Genomic DNA, 24,348 nt, shown 5'->3' with positions numbered 1-24,348 from the left:
GCCATAAGGGTGGTGTCATCTGCATATCTGAGGTTATTGGTATTCTTCCGGCCATGTTGATTCCAGCTTGTGCTTCTTCCAGCCCAGCGTTTCTCATGATGTACTCTGCATGTAAGTTAAATAAGCAGGGTGACAATATACAGCCTTGATGTACTCCTTTTCCTATTTGGAACCAGTCTGTTGTTCCATGTCCAGTTCTAACTGTTGCTTCCTGACCTGCATACAGGTTTCTCAGGAGGCAAGTCAGGTGGTCTGGTATTCCCATCTCTTTCAGAATTTTCCACAGTTTATTGTGATCCACACAGTCAAAGGCTTTGGCATAGTCAATAAAACAGAAATAGATGTTTTTCTGGAACTCTCTTGCTTTTTCGATGATCCAGTGGATATTGGCAATTGGATCTCTGGTTCCTCTGCCTTTTCTAAAACCAGCTTGAACATCTGGAAGTTCACGGTTCACATATTGCTGAAGCCTGGCTTGGAGAATTTTGAGCATTACTTTACTAGCCTGTGAAATGAGTGCAATTGTGCAGTAGTTTGAGCATTCTAGAAAAGAGGTGAGGCTTGCTTAGAGCTTCTCATGTAAACCTACCTGGATTATTTTCATTTTGGTTACCACATTTTTAAAAGGTGTTCCACAACAGAACTTCCCTGGTGGCACAGTGGTGAAGAATCCACCTGCTAATGCAGGGAACATAGGTTCTATTCCTGGTCTGGGAGGATCCCACATGCCCTGCAGAGCAACTGCGCCCATGCATCACAACTACTGAGCCTGTGCTCTGGACCCCAGGAACTGCAGCTATTGAGTCTACGTGGCAACTACTGAAGCCCGAGCCCGTGCTCTGCAACAAGAGCAGCCAGTGCAGGGAGAAGCCTGTGCATCATGACGAAGAGTGGCCCTTGCTCCCCACAACTAGAGAAAGCCTGGGCAAAAGCAGTGGCATGGCCAAAAAGATAAGTATTGCCCAGTCATATTATAATAAATTTTAAAAATCTATTCAATAAATCAGTTCTACATTTTGTTATGTTCTAGTTTTTCTTCACATACACATGTTCTCTTTTACAGTCATAATAACGTGTAAATACAAATTTCGTTACTCTACTTTTAATTGTCTTGAGGAATAGCCTAGCTTGCTATTTGGATTCTAATGCTTTTCTGGTCACAGCCAAAACATTTATCACTGGCCATGATCATGGCCAAATGAATTACATAATCAATAGAACGATTTACACACTTACTGATCTTTTCATGTACATTTAAATTGTTTCCCATTTTTCAGTCTTTTAAATGATGGCCATAAGCACATGCATAGAATCTTTGCCTATTTTTGGTAATTATTTCCTTATGTTCCCAGAAGTAGGATTACTCCAAAGATGTAAACATCTGAATCCAAGAGAAGTTTTAGCAATTTCTATTGCTAAAAATAATTTTCCAGTTCCACCATTTTTTCACCTGTATTCTATTTTTCAAATTTCATGCATAAACTCTACCCTATTATAGTTTTAATTTGCATCACAGTAAGATGTAGTAAAGTTGAACATTTTCTCATGTCTGCTTATTACTTGTGTTTCCTCTTGGTGAATTATTGATTCGTGTTCTTGGCCCATTTACATTAAAGTTGATGCTTTTCCTTTCAATTTTTATGAGCTTTTTGTGCAATACTGAGAGAAACTTCTCTCTGATTTATTTGATGAAAATATTTCTCACAGTTGGCTTGCCTTTGAGTTATAATGTTTATTTTATAGACTTACAAAACATTTCCCACTGAGATTCATTCAATTCACTGAAATCCTAGAATGCATACTTCCACTACATATATGTTGCCTACTCCTTTTTTGATGGTTTTACATGTTTTTATACTTAATATTAACTTTTTAATACCACTGGACTTGTTCTGACATATAGTCAAGAATTTTACTTAAAATCTTTGAAACTTTTTAATTAATGTGGAAGTCAAGTTCTTCATCTATTAAAAAAATTTAAAAGCCACCTACTTCTCTTATTCCAAGATCCTCTAATAGACTATTGAGTGGACAAATACATGATTGTCCAGGATACCCCCACCATTGTTCAGGATTCTTCAACCATGCTATGTCAGTTACCAGCTCATTAGCTCTCAGCTCCCCAGTATTACTTGCTTCTCAGTGCAATATTAGGCATCTGTTTTGTGCAGAATGCAAGATGTAAAGCTGACTCCGTACAGGAAGCAGGAAGGGACTCTTCTGCCTCTTCTGGCAGCTGCACCGCTGGTCAGCAGAGAGGGAGTGAGCAGGACCAGCGGTCTCTGCCCCATCCCCACCCCACCGCACTTCTGCCTAAACCACACGGCTCCTTGATGATGTCTCAGCCCCAGTCCTACCTGGTGGTCGCCTGCCGGCAGCTCTCTCAGCGTGGACACCTGGTGCCACAGCCCATCCTGCCTGGATGGCTGCTCCAACTCCATCTGCTTCCCTATGCCCTCACCCCCCAGATTTGTCTCCTGGGACTTTTGGTGCTACAACCCTCTGACACAAGCATCAGAGCTCTAGGTCTCCTTCTCACACCAGTGCCCTCAATTTCTTTGCACACCTGTGTGGCTTACCCCATCTGCATTCTGCAAGTTGCTTCCCGCTGGTCCAACAACTGCAGATCAGCTCAGGCCTATGCAAACCAGGGACCTTCTCTGCCACCCATTGGCCTGCAGTTACGCCAGATCCAACAAGGTCTAGCCTTTGGGAGGAGGGGTTCCATTCCAAGTTTGTCTTCCCTTGGTTACTCCCCTTCAGCCCTGGGGTGTCATGTAGATTCTCTCACATCTTGTGGTTACCCTTTTATCATAGTTTAATGATCTTTATAGTAATCTCCTCCTGTTTAAATTATTGTGTGGTTTCTGCCTCTTGATTAGATCCAAACTGATATAGAGATATCTTTTATATTTTTATCTAGAGAAGAGAATCAGAAATTTTTTCTTAAATACTAACTGGATAGTAAGTATTCTAGGCTTTCAGGCCAGATGGTCTCTGTCACAAAATCCAACACTCATTCATGTTAAAAAACAAAATAAAACCCAAAACTCTCAGAAAATTAGGAATAAGAGGAAACTTCCTCAAGTTGATAAAAGTCATCTTAGAAAAGCTTACAGTTAGAAGTTAGAAAAGCTTACAGTTAAAATCACACTTAAATTTGAAGAGATCAGGAACAAAGCAAGGGTATTCGCTTTCAGTCCTTCTGTTAGTGTCTGTACTGAGAGTCCTAGCCAGGGCAATACTGAAAAACAGAATGAGCAAGTGGCATGAAGATGAGGAGAATGTAACTGCTATTACTCAAAGACAGCATGAATGTATGCAGAAAATCCAATTTACAAAAATATTATAACTAATAAGTAAATTTAATAAGATTGCAGGACACAAAGTTAATACACAAAACTCAATTGTATTTCTATATAATCTAGCAAAAAACAATAGAAAATTAAATTTTAAAAAGTATTATTTACAATTGCATCATAGACATAATTCTTTATTCTATGTGTAAAACTTGTAAACCATTGCTAAGAAAAATTACTAAATAAATGTAAATATATACCACGTCATGGCATATGTTTATGAAATCTCAATAATTTAAAGATTTCCCCTCATATTAATCTATAGATTTCATGCAGTCTCAATCAAAGCCCATGTGTGTGTATGTGTGTGTGTGTGTATGTGTGTGGGTGTGTGTATACAACTGATTTTTTGATAAAGGTGTCAAGGCAATTCAGTGTGGAAAAGAAATTCATTTTTAAGAAATGTAGTGAAAAAATCAGGATGTGTATGAATAAAACAAATCTCAATTCCTATTTCACTCTACACAGGAAACTTAATTTGAGATGGATCATAGACAGACCTACATATGAAAGCTGCAATCAAATGCATAGAAACAAAAGAACAGAATATTTTCATGATTGTGTAGTAGGCAAAATTTTTTTAGACAAGACCAAAAGTTACTAACCTTAAAAAAACACAATAAATTATACTTCACCAAAAAGTTTCTTCTAATAAAGAGATACCATCAAGAAAATGAAGAGGATAGTCTACAAAATTAATTGTACACGCTCTTCAATGACATATAGACTGACAGACGGGCAGACAGACAAGCAGACTGAGGGACTGTTTCGGATTAAAGAAATCTAACAATAAATGACAACTAAAGGCAACGTGATTTTGGTTTGGATCCTCGACTCCAGGAATTTTTCTGTCAAGGGTGTCATGAAACAACCAATGAATTCTGAACAAGACTGTAGTTTAATAATAATTGCGTTAATAATAGTTGTGTGTCACTGTTAATTTACTGATTTTGATAATTGTACTGTGATTAAGTAAGAGGATGTTCTTGTATTTAGAAAACACTGAAGTATGAAATAAAGAAGTAACATCTCTGTTACTTAGGGTCAAATGGTTCAGAAAAAAGAATTAGTATGTGTGTGTGTGCAAGACAGAAAAAGTTGACATGCTGATTGGTAAAATAACATTTTTTTTTTTTTGGTAAAATAACATTTATGGGTCCCGGGTGAAGGGTATATGGAAATTTTTTGGACTATTTTTGCAACTTTTCTGTAAGTCTCATTTCATAATAAATATTTAAAAAGGAAATGTATAGACATAAAATACTCACAATACATATATCTGACAAAGGAATTATTTCCAAAATATATAAAATTTATATAAATCAATAATAAAAAGACAACCCAATTAAAAAATGGGAAAAGTATCTGAACAGACATTTCACCAAAGAATATATAGGGATGACAAATATACAAATGAAATGGACTCTGTCATTAGTAATCAAATTACAAATTGGAAATGTAAATTAAAACCACAGTGAAATACTACTGCACACCCATTAGAATGACTAATGAAAAAGTTAAAGTACATATGGAGAGAATATAGAGAAGCAAACACACGGTGGGAATGTACAATGATGCATTTGTACTTTGGAGAACAACTTGACACTTTCTTATGACGTTAAAAGTACCCCAACCTCATGATCCCGCATTTCCACTCTTAGATGTCTTTTTCTCAAGAGAGATGAAAACATACATCATCAAAATGGTTTGTACACAAATGTTCATAGCAACTTTGTTTATAATAGCCCCAAATTGGAAATAAATCAAATGTCCATCAATACATGAAGGGATAAACAGATTGTGATTTATTCAAACATGGAACATTACTCAGGTCTAACTTACTTGAGATGATGACGTGGCCCCCACGGAATGGAGGTGTTTGAAAGCTGCTGATGAAGGGAATGTGGTTTGCTTTGTCCCTCTTAGAGCTATGACACAGCGCAGCAAGAAGTCACAGGCACTTGGAATTTCAACCCCTTGAGTGGAGGCTGAGCTCATGAAGTAAAGGTTTCCAGGGGAAGTGATTCAGAACCTCTGGGATGACTTCACGCAGTTTATTATTCACAAGATCAGAGTGACATTTAAATCATGCAGATGTACCCTGCTTATCTGTGAGTGGACACAGCACACACCGGCAGTGCCACAGAGCAATAAATAACACATTTTAGAGGAAACAAGGGTGTTTTACATTTCCGTTTGACTCTGTGAAATGCGGCTTTTGAATTTGCCTTCTCTATTGAATTCCAATTTCTCACCAAGTAGCTGTATAAAGGAATTTATCTTTTTTCTTCTGCCTCCCCCCCACCTCCTTCCTTTCGTTATTTTTCAGTCTTTCTCCTTCCTCTCCCTCTTCCTCACTTCTCTTCTCTGTTCCACCTCCTCCCTACTCTGGCTTGTACCTACTGTTTGGGGTGAGGGTACAACCACCATTTTCTCCTGCCCGGTGTGAGTTCACATCCTCTGTGTGTTGCATGGGTCCCATGGTTACCACGAATGCTTGTTTTGGTTGTGGAAGGAGAATGAGGAGGGAGATTGTAGGAAGCAGATCTGGGAGGTTCTTGAGGGAATTTTGGATGAAGGAGTCTCCTCCCACGCACCTGACCCCATTCCTCAAACCTGCCCATTGTACAGATAAGAAAACTGAGGCACATAGTGGGGAGTAACAAGCTCAAGTTTTTTGTTGTTGTTTTTTTAATCAAGGAGTGTTACTGGCACACTTGGCTTTTCTCTCTCGCTCTCTCTCTCTCTTTTTTTTTTTTCCTGTGGCTATACTGTGTGGTATGCGGGATCTTGTTGCCCCCAGAGGGATTGAACCCATGCTCCCTGCAGCAGAAGCATAGAACCCTAATCACCAGACCACCAGGGTATGCCCTGCTGCTGCTAAGTCACTTCAGTCGTGTCCGACTCTGTGCGACCCCATGGACAGCAGTCCACCAGGCTCCCCCATCCCTGGGATTCTCCAGACAAGAGCACTGGAGTGGATTGCTATTTCCTTCTCCAATGCATGAAAGTGAAAAGTGAAAGTGAAGTCGCTCAGTCATGTCTGACTCTTAGCGACCTCATGGACTGCAGCCTACCAGGCTCCTCTGTCCATGGGATTTTCCAGGCAAGAGTACTGGAGTGGGGTGCCATATGCCCTAGCTCTAATTTAAATGTAGTTCTGCTACTCACCAAGGACCGCCTTCTGTGATCAGGTTCTGGCTCTCTTTCTAGCCAGATGATCTGCCCTGAAGTTCCCCTGTTATGCCTTTAGCCTATTAAGAAGCAAGCTCAGGATTTTGCAGATCAAACAAAACTGAGGGTTTTGTGCTTTTGGAGAGATAAAGCTTGACCTTTCCTTAGAAGTTACTTCATAACCATCCCATGCAGTGCTTGTTATGTGGAGAGAGATGCTGAGAAAATATGCGCCCTGTTGGTAATCATGGTTACTACCTTCAGGGCACTTACTCTGAACAAAATACTGCAAAGCACTCAATTCATTTACTTTTCTAATTATGAAAGGGGAAACTGAGGCACAGAAGTGGCCACCACCATAGAGCTAGGCTGGCACCAGTGGTGGGTTCTTAAGCACACACTTAAGCTGGGTCTCTGCACACCAGAAAGCTGGGCCCCCAGATCCTTCTGGGGACTCAAGATCCTCCCACCAGACACCTGGCAGAGGGGTGTGAAACCTCAGGCCACCAGGGTTGTTGTTCTCTCTGTGACATCGTCAGGATTCACCCTTCTCCCCCTGCAGAATCACTAGGAAGGTTACGGGGCGGGGTGAGGGGGGGAAGGGTTGTTCAATCAACAGAAATTGATGAGGTCAGACGAGGAATTTAGGCGGGGCGTTATTGAGACTCATGCTGCACAGGAAGAGAAAACTAGAAGCAGGCGCCCTTGCTGGCTCCTCCCTTAAGAGGGGTGAGGGCGGGAGGGATCTGTGGGTGGGGCTGGAGGGGCGGCTTAGCTGGTCGGCCTGCCTCCTGGGTAGCGCTGTGTGCAGGCAGCATGAGCAGGACCCTGCTCAGGGAAGCGGCAGTTGGGCTTTGGCCTTTTTGTATCTTATTGTTCGTGATTTGTCCCAACTGCGCATGCCTGCAGTTATTTTCAGTCCCTTATAGTTAGTGGGAGGAGGAGGAGAAGACTTGCTGGAGGAGACGTTCGTCCAGGTGCAAGCACTGCAGCAAGGGGTCCCAGGTCCCACCCTGTCTTGGGAGAAGCAATCTGAGGCCACTTATCCTGAATGGCTAGCTCTCAGATGGGTTGGCTACTGAGGATTCAGTAAATGTTGCACCCCGCTCCGTGGTATCTCATTGGTTGCCCCCCAAACAGCAATCAGCTGTGAGTTGAGGAAATCGTCCTTTTTGGTTTAGCTATGCCTAGTGATGAGAACTCCAGCGTCCTTGCCTGGAGAATCCCAGGGACGGGGGAGCCTGGTGGGCTGCCGTCTATGGGGTCGCACAGAGTCAGACACGACTGAAGCGACTTAGCAGCAGCAGCAGTGATGAGAAAGTTGGCAAAAAGTGTTCCTGGACCAGACCCATTTTATTCCTGATTGTAGCATCTGGCTCATCTGTAATTGTTATACTAGCCGGAGGATATTGGACATACAATGCAAAATACCACCATGTAGGGATCAAACAGCTGGTTTAAGGGGTCAGATGTGGCCAGGCCATGCTCCATGTGCGTCTTTATGGGAGGCCAAATCAGAAAGGACAGGGTGGGCCTTCCTGAAGACTCTGGGTAACATAGAGATCCCTTCCAATCCGCATGCCCTGGGGGTTGCTGGGGAAGCAGCAGCCTGTCAGTGCTGGCCACCGCTGAGGCCCAGTGTTAGTTATTTCTCTACAGCATGCATGCCCCCGCTGAGGGAATTTTGAAGCCCAGGAGTGAGGCTACCTAAAGGTCCATCCATTTCACAAATATACACTGAGCACCCACTGTGTGCTTGGCTCACCTTGTCACACTGAAAAAGACCTCCTGCTCTTGTGAATTAGCTGGGACAAAGCCTCAGGGTCATGTAAGACACAGCTATTCTCTTCCTGGAACAAAGGTTAACTCTCTTCTGAAGAACTATTTGGGAATAACAGAAAGAGTGCTGTGCAGGCTTCCCTGGTGGCTCAGGTGGTACAGAATCTGCCTGCAGTGCAGGAGACCTGGGTGCTATCCCTGGCTCGGGAAGATCCCTTGGAGAGGGAATGACTACCCACTCCGGTATTCTTGCCTGGGAAATCCTAGGAGGAGACTGACAGAGGAGATTGGCAGGCTACCGGTCCATGGGGTAGAAGAGAGTCAGTCATGACTAAGAGACTAACACTTTAACTTTCAGGAAGTGTGCTGAAGCTCAGTACAGTCACTGGGGTCTTGGGGAGATTCATAGCACTTTGACTCAAAGGGGTGCTTGGTGAGGGCCTCCATCAGCCACTCAATGCCTGGAAGGAGGGAGCTTATTGAGAGACCACGGCGCATGTCTGGAATGACAGAAGGGGTATCTGGGGATTACAGTGCACACAGGAAGGAAACTCGCAGAGAAGGATGATGGGATGGTAACTTCTCAGTGGAGGATGGCTCTCTGCTGGGGGGTACGCATAGGCTCCTGGGGGTGAGAACCCTGGGAAAGCCTCCCAGCGCCGGGGAGATTAGGTGAAATGAGGTTGGTGCTGATGCTGAGTGCACGGTTATAATCTGTCCTGCATGGATCTTGGCTGCTTTAAGTGGTGATCTCCTCTTCCTCACAAGGTATGGGGGTAGGGATTCAGGAGGCCCCTGCCGTCTCTCCCTGGGAGTGTTATTGATGCCAGTAGCCATGGTAACAGCTGTAGAACAGCTGAGGTGTAATGATTTCTCACTGTGTGCTTCACCCTGTTCCAAGTCCTCCAGCCATTCATCCCCATGAGAGCCTGTGAGGCAGGCACGATTTTCACTCTAGGTGCCCAGAGGACCTTCTGTAGGGACCACGAGCCTAACAGTCAAGAAGTGAACTGGCTCTGGGTCTCGGAGGCCGAGTTCTCCTTGACCTTGGTTGGAGGGTGTTTGGGGCTCAGACCTGGGAGGGAGAAGTATAACAGTATTTATGTATAACAAGAGTATTTCCTCTTGGATCACCTGCTCAGGTACTGGTTCCCTATGTGTGATTCGCTGAGATCCTGCTCAGGAGCTTGTTGAAAATACAGAATGCCAGTTTCCACCCCAAGCCTTCTGCATTCGACTGCCTGGAAGTGGAGCCCAGGATTCTGCATTCTCAACGGGGCAATTTACTGGCATATTAAAATCTCTAGTAGATGCTGAAGAGATCAAGAAGAGATGGAAAGAACACAGAGAACTATACAAAAAAGATCTTAATGAACTGGGTTACTATGATGGTGTTGTCAGAGTTAGACATTCTGGAGTGTGAAGTCAAGTGGGCCTTAGGAAGCGCTGCTATTAATAAAGCTAGTGGATGTGATGGGATTCCAGTAGAGCTATTCAAAATCCTAGAGGATGATGCCATCAAGGTGTTGCATTCAATATGTCAGCAAATCTGGAAAACCCAGGAGTGGCCACAGGACTGGAAAAGGTCAATCCTCATCCTAATTCCCAAGAAGGGTAGTACTTAAGAATCTTCTAACCTCATCTCCCATTCTAGTAAGGTCATGCTTAAAATCTTTCATGTTAGGCTTCAGCATTATGCAAACCAAGAACTTCCAGATGTCCAAGCTGGGTTCAGAAAAGGAAGAGGATCTAGAGGATCTCTAGATCAAATTGTCAACATTCACTGGATCATGAAGAAAGCAAAAGAATTCCAGAAAAACATCTACCTCTGTTTCATCAACTATGCTAAAGCCTTTGACTGTGTCAATCATAACAAACTGTGGAAAGCTCTTAAAGTGATGGGAATACCAGACCATCTTACCTGTCTCCTGAGAAACCTGTATGCAGGTCAAGAAGCAACAGTTAGAAAAGCCAGTATGGAACAACTGATCGGTTCAAGATTGAGAAAGGAGTATGACAGGGCTGTCTGCTGTCACCCTGTTTGTTTAACCTATACGCTGCTGAGCACATCATGAGAAATGCCAGGCTGGGTGAGTTACAAGCTGAATCAAGATTGCTGGGAGAAATATCAACAACCTTAGCTATGCAGATGTTACCACTCTAATGGCAGAAAGCGAAGAGGAACTGAAGAGCCTCTTGATGAGGATGAAGGAGGAGAGTGAAAGAGCCGGCTTAAAACTAAATATTAAAACTAAGATCATGGCATCCGACCCCATTACTGCATGGAAAATAGAAGGGGAAAAGGGGAAAGTAGTGACAGATTTCCTCTTCTTGGGCTCTAAAATCACTGTGGTGACTGCAGCCATGAAATCAGAAGATGATTGCTTCTTGCCAGGAAAGCTATGGCAAACCTAGACAGCGCATTAAAAAGCAGAGACATTACTCCGCCGACAAAGCACAGATACTACTCTGCCATATAGTCAAGGCTATGGTCTTCCCAATGGTCACGTACAGTTGTAAGATCTGGACTGTAAACAAGGCAGAGCACCATAGAATTGATGCCTTCAAACTGTGGAGCTGGAGAAGACTCCTGAGAGTCCCTTGGACAGCAAGGAGATCAAACCAGTAGATCTCAAGGGAAATCAACCCTGAATACTCCTTGGTAGGACTGATGCTGAAGCTGAAGCTCCGGTATTATGGTCATCTGATGTGAACAGTTGACTCATCGGAAAAATCCCTGATGCTGGGAAAGACTGAGGGTAGGAGAGGAGGGCATCAGAGGATGTGATGGCTGGATGACATCGCTGATGCAATGGCCATGAACTTGGGCAAATTTGGGGAGATGGTGAGGCCAGGGGAGGCCTGGCATGCTGCAGTTCGTGAGGGTTGCAAAGCCTCCATGGACGGGCGACTGAACAACAGCAAAGCAGCAAGCCTCCCCTGTGGGGTGGAATACCTGCCTTGGACAGTCTCTACGTTGTTCTACAGAAAAGGCTGAAGTATTGGGAAGACTTGCATACAGGAATATAATTTTGTATTCTTGGTGGGAGGTGAATCATTTATATTCAAATTTCCTCTGGAAGCAAAGGAACACAAATGAAGATTCCTGATAACTAGAATTGCTAGGTGGTGCGACTTCACTGTCACTTTTCACTTTCATGCATTGGAGAAGGAAATGGCACCCCACTCCAGTGTTCTTAACTCGAGAATCCCAGGGACGGGGGAGCCTGGTGGGCTGCCGTCTGTGGGGTCGCACAGAGTCAGACATGACTGAAGCGACTTAGCAGCAGCAGCCTTCAAAAAATATCCCAGAGAGAGGGTTGAAACCTCATGACACTTCAGCAGTCAGTGTAAATCCAAACAATGGCAGAGTTTCTCACAAGTGAAAAAGGCCACCTCGAGGAGCCCGAGGCACCCCAGCCTTTGCATTGTAAGCAAAGCTTTTGCTGTAACATTCTCTTGCAGGGTTCAGAGAAGGCCTATCTGACTGCAACCTATGATGCGCTGATGTGTGTGTATTCAGTCATGTCCAACTCTTTTCGACCTCATGGACTGTAGCCTGCCAGGCTCCTCTGTCCATGGAATTCCCCAGGCAAGAATACTGGAGTGGGCTGCCATTTCCTACTCCAGGGGATCTTCATGACCCTGGGATCGAACTCGAGTCTCTTTTGTCTCCTACATTTCAGGCAGATTCTTTACCACTGGGCCACCTAGGAAGCAGACACCAGGTTAAACACCACCTTGACTGGACACCCAAGGAGATGTTATGGGGAGTGAGCAGAAACCCCGGAGGTACCTAGAATAACTATTCAAAATGAATCCAGGTAATTTATAGAGAAAGTAAATAGATCATTGTCCAGGGAGCAGAGGTGTGAGATGTGCCTTAGAAACAGCTGTTGGTAGAACTTGATGTGTTTCTCAGGGTCTCAGCCACAGCAAAACAGCAAAAGGAGGTGTTTCTCTGCTGGACACAAGGTGTAGGTTAAATATATTAACAAAGAGAGGAGATGTGAAAATGGAGGAGCGGGGAGAGCATTCTTCAAATAATCTCACAGAGCAATCCCAGAACTGAAAGTCCCTGGACTGCCATCCTGCAAATCTGAGCCCTTGGGAAGTAAAGGAAAAAGGCCTCCCAGTAAGACATTGTCCTCTTCTGGAAGCTGGGGGTTGGAAACAGGGCGTAAGCAAGAGTCTGAGGTTGGCCGTCTAGCCCCAGAATATTCCTGGAGCCCTGAATGGCCCAGTGTGGTCCCTCTTTTGGAAGATGGTAAGCCTACCGTCCCAAGAAACCCACACAGGAGAAGCAGCCCTGGAATGTAGCAGGGTATGTGTTATTCCTACGTTAGTTCTGAAGACCACAGTACAGCATCCCTCATCCGTCAGATGGAATCAGTTGTCTCCTCTAGGGTCGTCTGAAGGGCTGTCAAGCGACACCCTTCCCCGGCCCTCACCTTCATCTTCTCCAGTCTGGCCAAAGTGACATGCAGAGGGCAGGCTGTCAGCAAGGGCAGGCTGGAACTCTTGGGTGCTGGCTGAAGCTCCTGTCCACAAGATCAGAGAAGCTTCAGTTCTACTCTTAAGGCCTTTCAACTGATTGACTCGGACCTACCCAGATTATCTAGGATAATCTCTCTTATGGACAACTGGTTATGGAGTTTAATTATACCTACAAAATACCTTCATTTCAAAACCTGGATATCCATTGGAAGGACTGTTGCTGAAGCTGAAGCTCCAATACTTTGTCCACCTGATGTGAAGAGCTGACTCATTGAAAAAGACCCTGATGTGGAGAAAGACTGAGGGCAGGAGGAGAAGGGGACGGCAGAGGATGAGATGGTTAGAATAGATAGACAGAATCCATCACAGATTCAATGGGCACGAATTTGAGCAAACTCTTGGAGATAGCAGAAGACAGAGGAGCCTGGTGTGCAATCAATATTCCATGAGGCCCCAAAGAGTCGGACTTGACTTAGTGACTGAACACCACCACTACCACCTAGATTAGTGTTTGAATTCCTGGGGACTATAACCTAGCCAAGGTCACACTTAGAAAAAAAAGATCACTGGTTTCCCTGAGAGTTTATTCAAACATACTGGAAGTGGGGTTTCTCTCATCTTCACTGTCAAAGGCTAGTTCCACTGAATATACAATTCCTTGTTACAGGTTTTTGTTATTTTCCTTTTTTTATGCACTTTGTTCTTCCAACATCTGGTTTCCATAGCTTTTGTTAAGAAGTCATTAATACTGCGTCATCGTTTCCTGGAATGTAACACATTGTTCTTTGGCCGTTTTCAAGATTTTCTTGTTATCATCATCTTTTTAACAGTTTGACTTCAACGTGCCTAGAGTGGTTTTCTTTGTATTTATTATGCTTAAGATTATTTAGACTTCTAGAATCTACTAATGTTTTCCACCACATTTTGGAAGTTATCAGTCATTGTCTCTAAATATGTTTTTTCTCTTCTCCTGTCTCCTCTTTTAGGTCTTCAATTTCACATATTTTGAAAATGTTTGAAACCATACCACTGGTTTCTGAGGTTCTGTTTACTTTTCTCCAATACCTTTTTGTTTCTGTTCTTTTTGTTGAATTGGGTAATTTTTCTCAATATATTTTCAAGTTCAATGATTCTTCTGCTTTCTCCTTCTGCTGTTCATATTTTTCAGCTATAGGATTCTCCTTTTGTATTTTTAGGACCTCCTTTTATCTATTGAGATTCCCTATTCATTTTTTCCATTGATTTTCCTTTAATTCCCTGTATATATTTATGATTATTGCTTTGAAGTTTGTTAAACACAACATCTAGATTCAAAGTTTCTATTGATTCTTTCAGCCATTAGAATGAAACACATTTTCTTGTGTCTCTGCATGTCTACTAAGTTTTTTAATTCAAAATCAGACACTGTAGGCAATATATTCTAGCAGTGTGAAGCCCGTTGTGTTCTTCAAGGGGGTTTTTGTTTATTTATTTTTGGTCTGCTGTTTTGTTTTTTTTTTCTATTCTAGTAATAAGTTAACTTGCTGTACTCAAACTGCAAACTTTTCTCTCCTGTAGTATGAAGCCGCTCACATTTTTATTCTGTTCTTACGGCTTCTCATTGCTGCTTTTTAATTCTGGCACCTTGGGTAGTTCCCTTATGTTTACATATCTGGGTGGCAGATTTTGAAGCTCACTCTTTACTTGTTTAAATTTTCAACTGCACTGCCAGCCTCAGACTCTGTCCCCTGATGTGGTAATCCTACAGGACTAATCACGGCTGCCCAAGCTGTACATGATTTGCAAATACACTTCAGTTACCAGGCAGCCAACACAGACTTTGCTCCATGCAGCTCTGTCTCATAAAATGCCTGTCCTTCTGCCTTTTTGTTGTTGTTGGTTTTAAACAGAGCGCCCTGAGTTCTCCCTAACACATGCTTATATAGTTTAGTGATCGGTCAGGAATAAAAACAGTTAATATTCACTTTTTATGACTCACTCTGATATCTTTAAATTTTCACTTCTTTTCCAGCCTTGAACTCTCATCTCTGGCACCTGGAGCCAGTCAGCGTATAGTTTTCTGTGGCCTTGGCCGTGAAAATTGGGAACTGCCCTTAAGCCAGAGTGTCGCCACCTCACAAATCTTACCTCTTCTAGATGCAGTTTTTGGAGAATAAACTCTCCATATCCTATATGCTTTCGAACATTTTTATTGTGGTTTTAAATACCTGTTGACTTTTATTTAATATTTATTTTTATTTATTTGGCTGTGCCAGGTCTTAGCTATAACACTGATCTTCGATTTGGCATTCAAGATATTTAGTCGCCACATTTTAATTCTCAGTTGTGGGATCTAGTTCCCTGACCAGGGATCGAACCTGCATTGGGAGCGTGGAGTCTGGGCCACTGGGCCACCAGGGAAGTCCCACCTGTTGACTTTTAAAAATATTTGATGCAGGTCATAAAATTGTTATTGTGAAAGGATTTGCATTAGCACTTCACATTGCCACATTTCTGGAAGTTCTCCAAATAGTTTTAATTTGTAGTTCTCTTAACATGAGTGAAGTTAAACATCTCTTCAAGCTTTTAGGTTTATTCTTATATGTTTTTTTATGTCCTTTGCCTGTTTTCTGCCATGTTTTTGGTCATTTTTTCCCCTTCAATTTTTAAGAGTTCTCTATATTTTAGGGACATCAGCCCTTTGTAATACACTACATTTCTATTTATATTTGGGTCTGTTTCTAGACACTATTTTATCCCACTGGTCCCCTTGTCTTGTGTTAGCACCATCCAGTTTTAAGCATGAAGATGTTATCATGTTTCATGTGTTATCACAAGTCCCTCTCCTTTTAGTATTTTCAAGTTAGTGTCACATATTTATTTTTCTATATGAACTATACTACCAACTTCTCAAGTCTTATAAAACATTTGGTATTATTTTTATTGGGACTATGTTACATTAAAAAATGAACTCAGAGAGAACTAATATATTCATGATGCTAAGCCATTTTGTCTAAAAACAGGGGATGTTTATTAAATCTAATTTTGTGTCTTTCAGGAGTGTTTTAAAGTTTTTCTCATATTGGTTTTGCACATTTATTGTTAAGTTTATTCAAGTTACAATAGATCCTCATTATTGATGGATTTCCATATTTGTGATTCACCTAGTCACTAAAATGTCTTTGTAACTCCAAAATCAATACTCAAAGTATTTTGTAGAATATGCATATGCTCAGAGTGGTGGTGAAAACTTAGGTCATCTTTCTGCTTCTCGTTTCAGCTCTCATACAGTAAAAAGAGGTCCTTTTCATGGCATATTTAGTGCCATATTTTCTCACATTTTTGTGTCCTGCTGGTGATTTCACTGTTTAAAGTGAAGCATAGTTGAAGTGCTGTCTAGTGGTCCTAAGTGCAAGAAGGCTGTGATGCACCCTACAAAGAACATGCATATTCGCTTCCTTCAGACAGGAGTTTTAGTGCTGTTAGCCATGAATTCTATGTTAACAAATCAACAATACATATTAAATAAAGTGTCTTTAAACAGAAAAACACATAAAAGGAGGTTAGATGTTGATCAGTTGGTGGAAACGATGTGACCAGAGGCTCACAGGAACCCAACCCCTAAGAACCATAATTCAGTATATGCTAAATTTAGTTTTAGAGGTAATTTTATAGACCCTAAATGCCATTCAAAATATGAGATTTATGAGAATTGACTATATTTAATTTTCTTAGTTGCTGTTGTAAATGAGGTTTTCTCTATCAATATATCTTCTAATTGATCATTACTTGTGTGTATGAAAACTGTATTGGTTTTCATACAGTTTGATTTTCATACAGAAACTGTATGATTTCTGTATATTAAATTTCTATCCTGCCACCTCACTGAATGTTTTTTGTTTCAATTCATATCAATATTATCACTTATTCTCTCAGGTTTTTCAGGTATATTCTCTTTTCATGTGAAAATATAATTTTCTTTTTCAATTCTATTCTCCTAATTAATTTTCTCATCCAATTGTCTTGGCTACAACCCCTCTCCCTTTTTATAAGGATGGTTTTTCATCTATGTTGAACTGCTCTGAGTTAGTAATGGACTTTAGTTATTGCACAGACTCTCGAGTTGAAAGGCACTTAGAAGTAATGTTGGGGATTCTGTCATTTGATGCATGGATCCTTTTTCACAGCACTCAAGGGGTCATCTGGTCTCTTCTTGAACCATCTGTTCCCCTTCTTCTGGTAAGAGCTTATCACCCTGTACTCATTCCACATAGCTCTGTGTGGCTATCAATCACTCCATCCTGATGCCTCTGCTCCTGGCTTTTAATCCAAGCTAATTACAAAGGGTAGCTATAAAATCTGTATGTATAGTTATTATTTTTTAACGGATCTAATCTCTTTTATTACTTCTTCTGTCATATGCTAAAAGTGCAGATTTATCCAGTGAAAATCAAATACACAAGTTACCTGAGGCAATGCATACAGATGAAATGTAAGGATGGCTGGTAATGCATCTCCTGCCTTTACTGGAGCCTGGAAACTGTTTCTAGACAGTCTATCAGGGACTCACAGGGCTCACTTTGTCTGTTTCCCAGAGATCAATGCTTCTGTCCAATGTTTTGGAAACTGTTACATATATTTTTATCAGGTGCTTTAGTTGTTTCAGGTCAACTGAAATCTAATGGGTAGAAATCTAATTTCTGTTATTCCACATTGGCTGGAAGTGGAAATACATTGATTATTGCAGTTTTCCCAGCACAAAGAACTGTGCATTATTACTGAAGGACAACACGTTGAACATATCACTTAATGGCATTGAGCATATCATGCACTATAATGTAATATCAATATACTATTATGAATATTTGTCCTGTAGTTCATCTTTGCATCCCCGTGGAAATGGAGAGAGGCAGAATAGTATAATGGTCTCTCTGCAGCCTGGCACACTGTCAGCACTCAACTGTTTACTGAATAATTGAATGGACACATGCAGGCTTACATGAATGCATACATGCATGAAAGAATCCCTATGACCAAGTGAATGGTTTCTTTCCTACCCCTTCAGTCCTCAGCTGTACAGACCAAACCCGGATGACTGCTCCAGTATCTTCCTGCTGAGGTTCTGGGTGACAGGATGCCCAGTGATAGGATGCTCTCCCCAGCCTTGTTCCAGATCATTTCCTCACTCCTCAATTCCTTCCTCCTTGTATTACTGATGCATTTTAACCTGATCCCCTTTTCTTTCATATTTTTGGAACTGGATTCCTCCTTGAAATTCTTCATCATAACTCTTGGTGACCCCTCCTAGCTTTTAGGAATGTAAGCATCACTTTTAATTAGATTATGAATTTTAGAGTATCACAACACTGCCCTATCTTTTCTGGAGAAAAGCATCCAATATTTTTCTTATTAATAATCTGTACCCTATTATTATAGAGCCCCAGGGCTATTACTGACTAGGAGAGGAGAATTTGGGAGACTTTTATTTTTAAAATTAATGAGGCTGAGACTTCACTGGTGGTCCAGTGGTTAAGAAACTGCCTTCCAATGCAGGAGATGCAGGTTTGATCCCTGGAGAAGCGGAGAAGGCAATGGCACCCCACTCCAGTACTCTTGCCTGGAAAATCCCATGGACGGAGGAGCCTGGTGGGCTGCAGTCCATGGGGTCACTAAGAGTCGGACATGACTGAGTGACTTCACTTTCACTTTTCACTTTCACGCACTGGAGAAGGAAATGGCAACCCACTCCAGTGTTCTTGCCTGGAGAATCCCAGGGACGGGGGAGCCTGGTGGGCTGCCTTCTATGGGGTCGCAGAGTTGGACACGACTGAAGCGACTTAACAGCAGCAGCAGCAGCAGGGGAACTAAGATCCCACATGCTGCAGGGCAACTAAGCTCTCAAGCCACAACTAGAGAGCCTGTGTATTGTAACTAGAGAAGCCCACGCTTCAGTGGAGACCCAGTGTAGCCAAAAAGTAAATAAATAAAAAAATAAATAAACCAACCTTCTCATCACTCATCTCCAGGAAGCTACAAGGAGAACTGCCTTTCATCTACACTAAGAATGAGAGGGGAAAAAATAAAACTAATGAAGCTAATTTTACTAAACAATTATTGAATAGAAGTGAATATTTTTGTATGTCTTTGCCAAAATGTGTTCAAAGAAAATAGTAACAAACAGCCCAATCGTTTTGAAATGTTTCCAAGGTAAGAGTCTTTATTCTGGTTCCACGCTCAATTAGAAGTACCTACAACAGACTTCAGACAAAAATAATTAGGGAGGGCTCAATAAAAATTTTCAGACAACAAAATAGGTAATGTTCAGTTTTACAGCTCTCAGACAAGTTACTAGGTCTTGATTTCAGTCCTAATATTTAATGATAAAATCTGATTATGATGAGATAATCAATGTAAAATGAAATTGCAAGCTTGGATTAGAACTACAGAATTTCAAGATTAGAACTACAGATTTTAAAAAACTTGAAAATCCTATGAAGGTAATCGGTCAGATTAAACTCCTAGGTGTGTGTGTCTACTGGAAGATGGTATTCTATCGGTTTTGTGAGGACAGGGGAAATAATAGGATGAAGAACGCCCCAGAAAAGTCAGAACCAATAGGCTCAACTAGATCCAGGCAGAGGGCGGCAGGGACGACTACCTTTGTCACAACCAGGGAAGGTGAGGATACAGTAGAGGGCGGCCTTACCTCAGCAGAGGGGCTAGGTCCGCAGTGCTGGGCGGCTGAGGGCAGCCCTGAAGGGCCGCTGGTGCTCGTGAACGTGGATGGCGCTAGGCTGCTTTCAGGTTTCTCAGTGGTGCCACTCAGCCCTCGGCTGTGGGTCGCTTGATGAGGGCAGGGCAGGGCTTTTCCCGGTGTGGGTGCGGCAGCGATGGCATGGCTGGTTGACTCCTAGACCCCAGGCTGAGGACATACTCTGGGGAAGTGATGTCAGCATTACTTCAGGGTGTTTGAGTTTTTGCTGTGCTGGGGCCTACACTGACCCGGAAACTGGGGTGTGAGCTCACATGCGCTATCCTTGAGAGAGACTTCAGGTTGTTCCTGGGAGACATGATGTCCCCCTCCCAGCTTGGGCTTAGGGTGTCTCTTAGGGTGGGAGTCTCGGGACCTGTTGCCACAGGAAGAGTCATCTGAGTCTGAGGAGACCACCTCCTGGAGAGATAGCCTCTTGCTGGCTTTCTTTTTCTTCCTTCTAGGGTTCTCCTGTTTTGTAGCTTGTAAATCCCCTGTGTTAACTTCTCTGATTGGCCATACTAGGAGAGAAGAGTTCTTTGTGTCCATATCTTCCCTAGAGAGAGAGAGACATAGAAAGAGAGAGAGATGAGGGTTATCCTGGTTTTGATGGCTGCTGTGTCTACAGAGATGTCCAAGTTAAGAAATAAAAAGTGTGGGTGAGGATGTGGAGAAAAAGTAACCCCTTTGTACTGCTGGTGGGAATGTAAACTGGTTGTGCCTCTACAGAAAACAGCATGGACGTTCCTCAAAAAATTAAAAGTAGAACAATATTTTTGATCCAGCAATTCTACTTCTGGGCATATAGCCAAAGAAAATGAAATCAGTATCTTGAAGAGATATCTGCATTCCCATGTTCACTGCAGCATTATTTACAATTGCCAAGATATGGAAACAACCTAGGTGTCCCCTGGTGGATGAATGGATAGAGAAAACGTGACATATGTGGAATATTATTAGCCATAAGAAAGAAGGAAATTTGCCATTTGTGACAACATGGATGGATCTTGAGGGCATTACGCTAATTGAAATATGTCAGACAGAGATAGACAAATACTGTATGATCTCACTCATGTGTGAATCTAAAAAGAGCCAAACTCATAGAAAGGGAAAGTAGTATGGTGGTTGCCAGGGTCTGGAGGCAGGGGGAGGGGAAGAAGGGGGGCTGGTGGGAGAAACAGGGAGATGTTGGCCAAAGGGTATAAAAAAATAAAATATATTGGGCAGTTTATTTATATTGAAGTGTTGTCCTTCAAAAAAGGCACCTTGGGAACACCATGATCCCTTCCCAGCCATGCCATCATGGCACACCATTTCAGGAACTTGCCTTTTTCAGAGGCTTCAGGGCAAAGTAAGGACACCAGCTGCCTGGTATTCAACCTTATTTTGTTCTCATAATCAGTATCTGCCACCTTGATCACCTACCTTTCACACTGAATAACTTTGACCATGGTTGTTTTAGATCCTTTTGGAAATTGTCAAGAAAAAAATCAGTAGAGTGAGAAAAGATTTTTAGTTATTTTTAAGTAGAAAATCCCTCTTCAGTGCTCTGAATCTTAAACCACATGTGATACTTTGCAAAAACTGGTTCAAAGACTCAGGAGGTAATTTCCAAGAGAGATTAAAAAATTGGCCTGCCCACTTTATACCCATTAGGATAGCTATTGCCAAAAAAAAAAAAAGCAAAACCAAAAAGTAACAAGTGTTGATAAGGATGTGGAGAGATTGGAATGCTTGTGATGGGAATGTAAAATGGTACAGCTGCTGTGGGAAACAGTGCGGCAGGTCCTCAAAATACTAAAAATAGAATTACATAATCCAGAAATTCCACTTATTTCTGGGAATAAGTGGAACTTATCCCCAGGGACCCAAACAGATATCTTTACATGGTGAGTACTCTTGAAATGAGGAACTAAGGATGGCTTTTAGTCTTTTTGTTTTTAATTCCTAAATTATATCGACTATGCATTCCTTTTGGAATAGGAATAAAACAATATAACAATCTGGGGAGGGAGGTTGGAGGGGGGTTCAAGGTTGGGAACATGTGTACACCCGTGGCAGATTCATGTTGATGTATGGCAAAACCTACACAATACTGTAAAGTAATTAGCCTCTAATTAAAATAAATAAATTTAAATTAAAAAATAAATAAAGTTCACACAAACTAAAAAAAAAAAAATATATATATATATATATAAAACAATCTGACTGCAATGTAGGAGACCTGGGTTTGATCCCTCAGTCAGAAAATTTCCCTGGAAAAGGGAATGACTACCCACTCCAGTATTCTTGCCTGGAGTATTCCATGGACAGAGGAACCTGGTGGACTACAGTCTATGGGGTTGCAAAGAGTCAGACATGACTGAGTGACTAACACACACACACACAAGTTGTCAGGATTAGAATAAAAATGGATTGGGGTTTTGATCAAGGAAAAGCCTTTAGATAAACCAAGCAGATGCTGGGCCACTTTATCATACTCTCCAAAATGACTGATGTTGACCAAGTTCAAGGTATTCCACAAGGAAACGTCCACTCATGGGATGGCCCGCAGAGTAGGTGGGAAATGAATCTGATGTGAACATTCTTATCCATTCCCCCCACGCACCCTCACTTTGCTCCGCGGGGAGGGGAAGGGCGGCCGTGTCTTCACTTCAGTCAGGGCACATTCTCCACCTGCACATCCAGAAGGACCCTGCTAGGTGGTCCTCTTTTGCCCTGTGTGTATTCAGTCGCTCAGTGGCGTCCGACTCTTTGTGACATTTTTGGACTGTAGTCTGCTATGCTCCTCTGTCCATGGGATTTTTCAGGCAAGAATACTGAAGTGGGGTGCCATTTCTTTCTCCAGAGGATCTTCCTGACTCAGGGATTGAACCCACATCTCCTGCATTGCAGGCAGATTCTTTACTGTCTGAGCCACCAGGGAAGCTTAAGCCAAAACTGAGTTAAATTTAGTGCCCTATTGTCTTCCACTATAGAGTTAACTCGGTAATACAATAAACAGGCCAACACTAGAGGGGGTGTCTGGGGAGCCAGCCACTGTGTCTTCACTGGCTCTTCAAAGAAGCTGGTTCAACTTCAGGGAAGAGTTCTGAGCCTCCTGTCCACGCTCTCCTTAGCTTAAAACCCAATGCATTTCCTTAACCAGGCATCATCAGCTTAACCGTATTCTTGCCGGTTCCCTGAGGCTTCAGTTCTGTTCTGCTCTAAGTGTGTCTCTGTCGGTAAGACCATCTTGGTAAATGAAGAACACGGGGACCTCCGGGGTGGGCACTGAAGAGATGTTTGATGAGGATCAAGAGGCCCCGGGGTTTTGACAACAGAAGTGGCAGAAAGTGGAGAAACTGATAAGAAAAGGCAGTTGCTGGGTTTTCCTGGTGGTCCGGTGGTGAGAGTCTGCCTGCCAACGTGGAGGACATGGGTTCCATTTCTGGTCCAGGAAGATTTCACATGCCTCGGGGCAACAAAGCCCGCACACCACAACTACTGAGCCTGTGCTCTAGAATCTGTTCTCTGTAATAAGAGGAGCCACTGCAATGAGGAACCTGAGAGCAGCTGGAGAGTAGCCCCTCCTTACTGAAACCAGAGAAAGCCCTCCTGCAACAACAAAGACCCAGCACAGCTGAAATAAATCAATCATTTGAAAAAAAAAAGCAAAGGCAGTTGCCATCCAAATGGCTCCCCCTGGCCCTCAGGGCTAATGGATCTCCATGACTCTGTGTTCTGGTCCCAAGAACTACACACCTTCTGAGGACAGGTAATGGCATTTTTCCCTCCGGATATGGCAGGGCACTCAATCATAGGATTACTGCTGAACTGCTTATCTTTTAGGCCTTGGAAATGAGGCTCCTGATCTGACCAGAATGGACCGAGGCTGCTAATGACATACAGAGGTTTAATGATTTCAGAGGCAAGCTCCTTTTAAGGGAAAAATAGTCAGTCGTGACCAGGCGAGATGGTGGGAAGTGATTCATCTTGGGTAATGTCAGAGTCTGCGCTGAATCTTGAAGCTTTAATCAATGACTTATGTCCCTGCTGTTAGGAAGGCAGTGTGAGGCCAGGCTACATGGATAAAGGGAGGAGTGTTCAACAACATAGGACTTATTATCGCCTGTGGGGGCACAGTCTTAATTCAAACAGCTTGATGGAAAATTACTAAACTGCTCAAAGAATGATAACGAGAGGCTAGTATTTTGTGTAATAGGAATTAAGAGCTGGCCACAGACCCAGACAAACCACATCTGAACCCTTGGAGGAGGGTCCCCCTACCAGAACTCTTATCGCCAACTGCATCCCACGAAGTCCACATGGTTATAATCACGCATCAAGGAAAGAACACTCCTATCTCCAGGATCTCATGACCAACACCCTACTTCAGATCCCCAGTGATTTTCCATCAGCACAGAGACAATAATTAGTTCACTCTGGCTTTCCTGAGATCACATTTAGAACGTGCTAAATTTTTTTCAAGAAATCAGACTTCCTTTACAGTGAAAGAGGAGCCTTGAAGGCAACCTGCCCAAGTTGTACTCTGTCAAGAAGAAAGGGAAGGACTTCCCTGGTGGCACAGTGGATAAGAATCTGCTTGCCAATGAAGCAGACATGGGAAGATCCCACATGACGTGGGGCAACTAAGCTGGTGCGCCACAACTACAGAGCCTGAGCTCGAGAGCTGCGCTCGGCAACAAGAGAAGCCACCACAGTAAGACTGCACACCGCAACTAGAGAACAGTCCCTGCTCTCCACAGCTAGAGAAACCTGAGCACAGCAATGAAGTTCCAGTGCAGTCATAAGTAAATTAATTTTAAA

The 24,348-nt window shown here is 42.6% G+C and overlaps 1 protein-coding gene across 4 annotated transcripts in view; it reads right to left on the bottom strand.

Annotated features, from left to right (window-relative positions):
• Positions 1-19,588: 19,588 nt before the first annotated feature.
• The window catches only part of VWA3B (von Willebrand factor A domain containing 3B), a 200,621-nt gene continuing 195,861 nt past the window's right edge, over positions 19,589-24,348 (bottom strand). For all 4 annotated transcript variants that reach the window (XM_010829610.1, XM_010829609.1, XM_010829611.1 and 1 more), the window contains one exon: positions 19,589-20,095. In XM_010829610.1, the coding sequence (XP_010827912.1) occupies positions 19,744-20,095 (352 nt within the window). In that variant the 3' untranslated portion in view covers positions 19,589-19,743. The remainder of the gene's footprint in view (positions 20,096-24,348) is intronic.

The sequence above is a fragment of the Bison bison genome, unplaced genomic scaffold (assembly GCF_000754665.1).
Source record: "Bison bison bison isolate TAMUID 2011002044 unplaced genomic scaffold, Bison_UMD1.0 scf7180017864508, whole genome shotgun sequence".
Taxonomy (NCBI): Eukaryota; Metazoa; Chordata; class Mammalia; order Artiodactyla; family Bovidae; genus Bison; species Bison bison.
The sequence above is the reverse complement of the archived record's forward strand: the minus strand, read 5'-3'. Positions and strand labels throughout refer to the sequence as shown.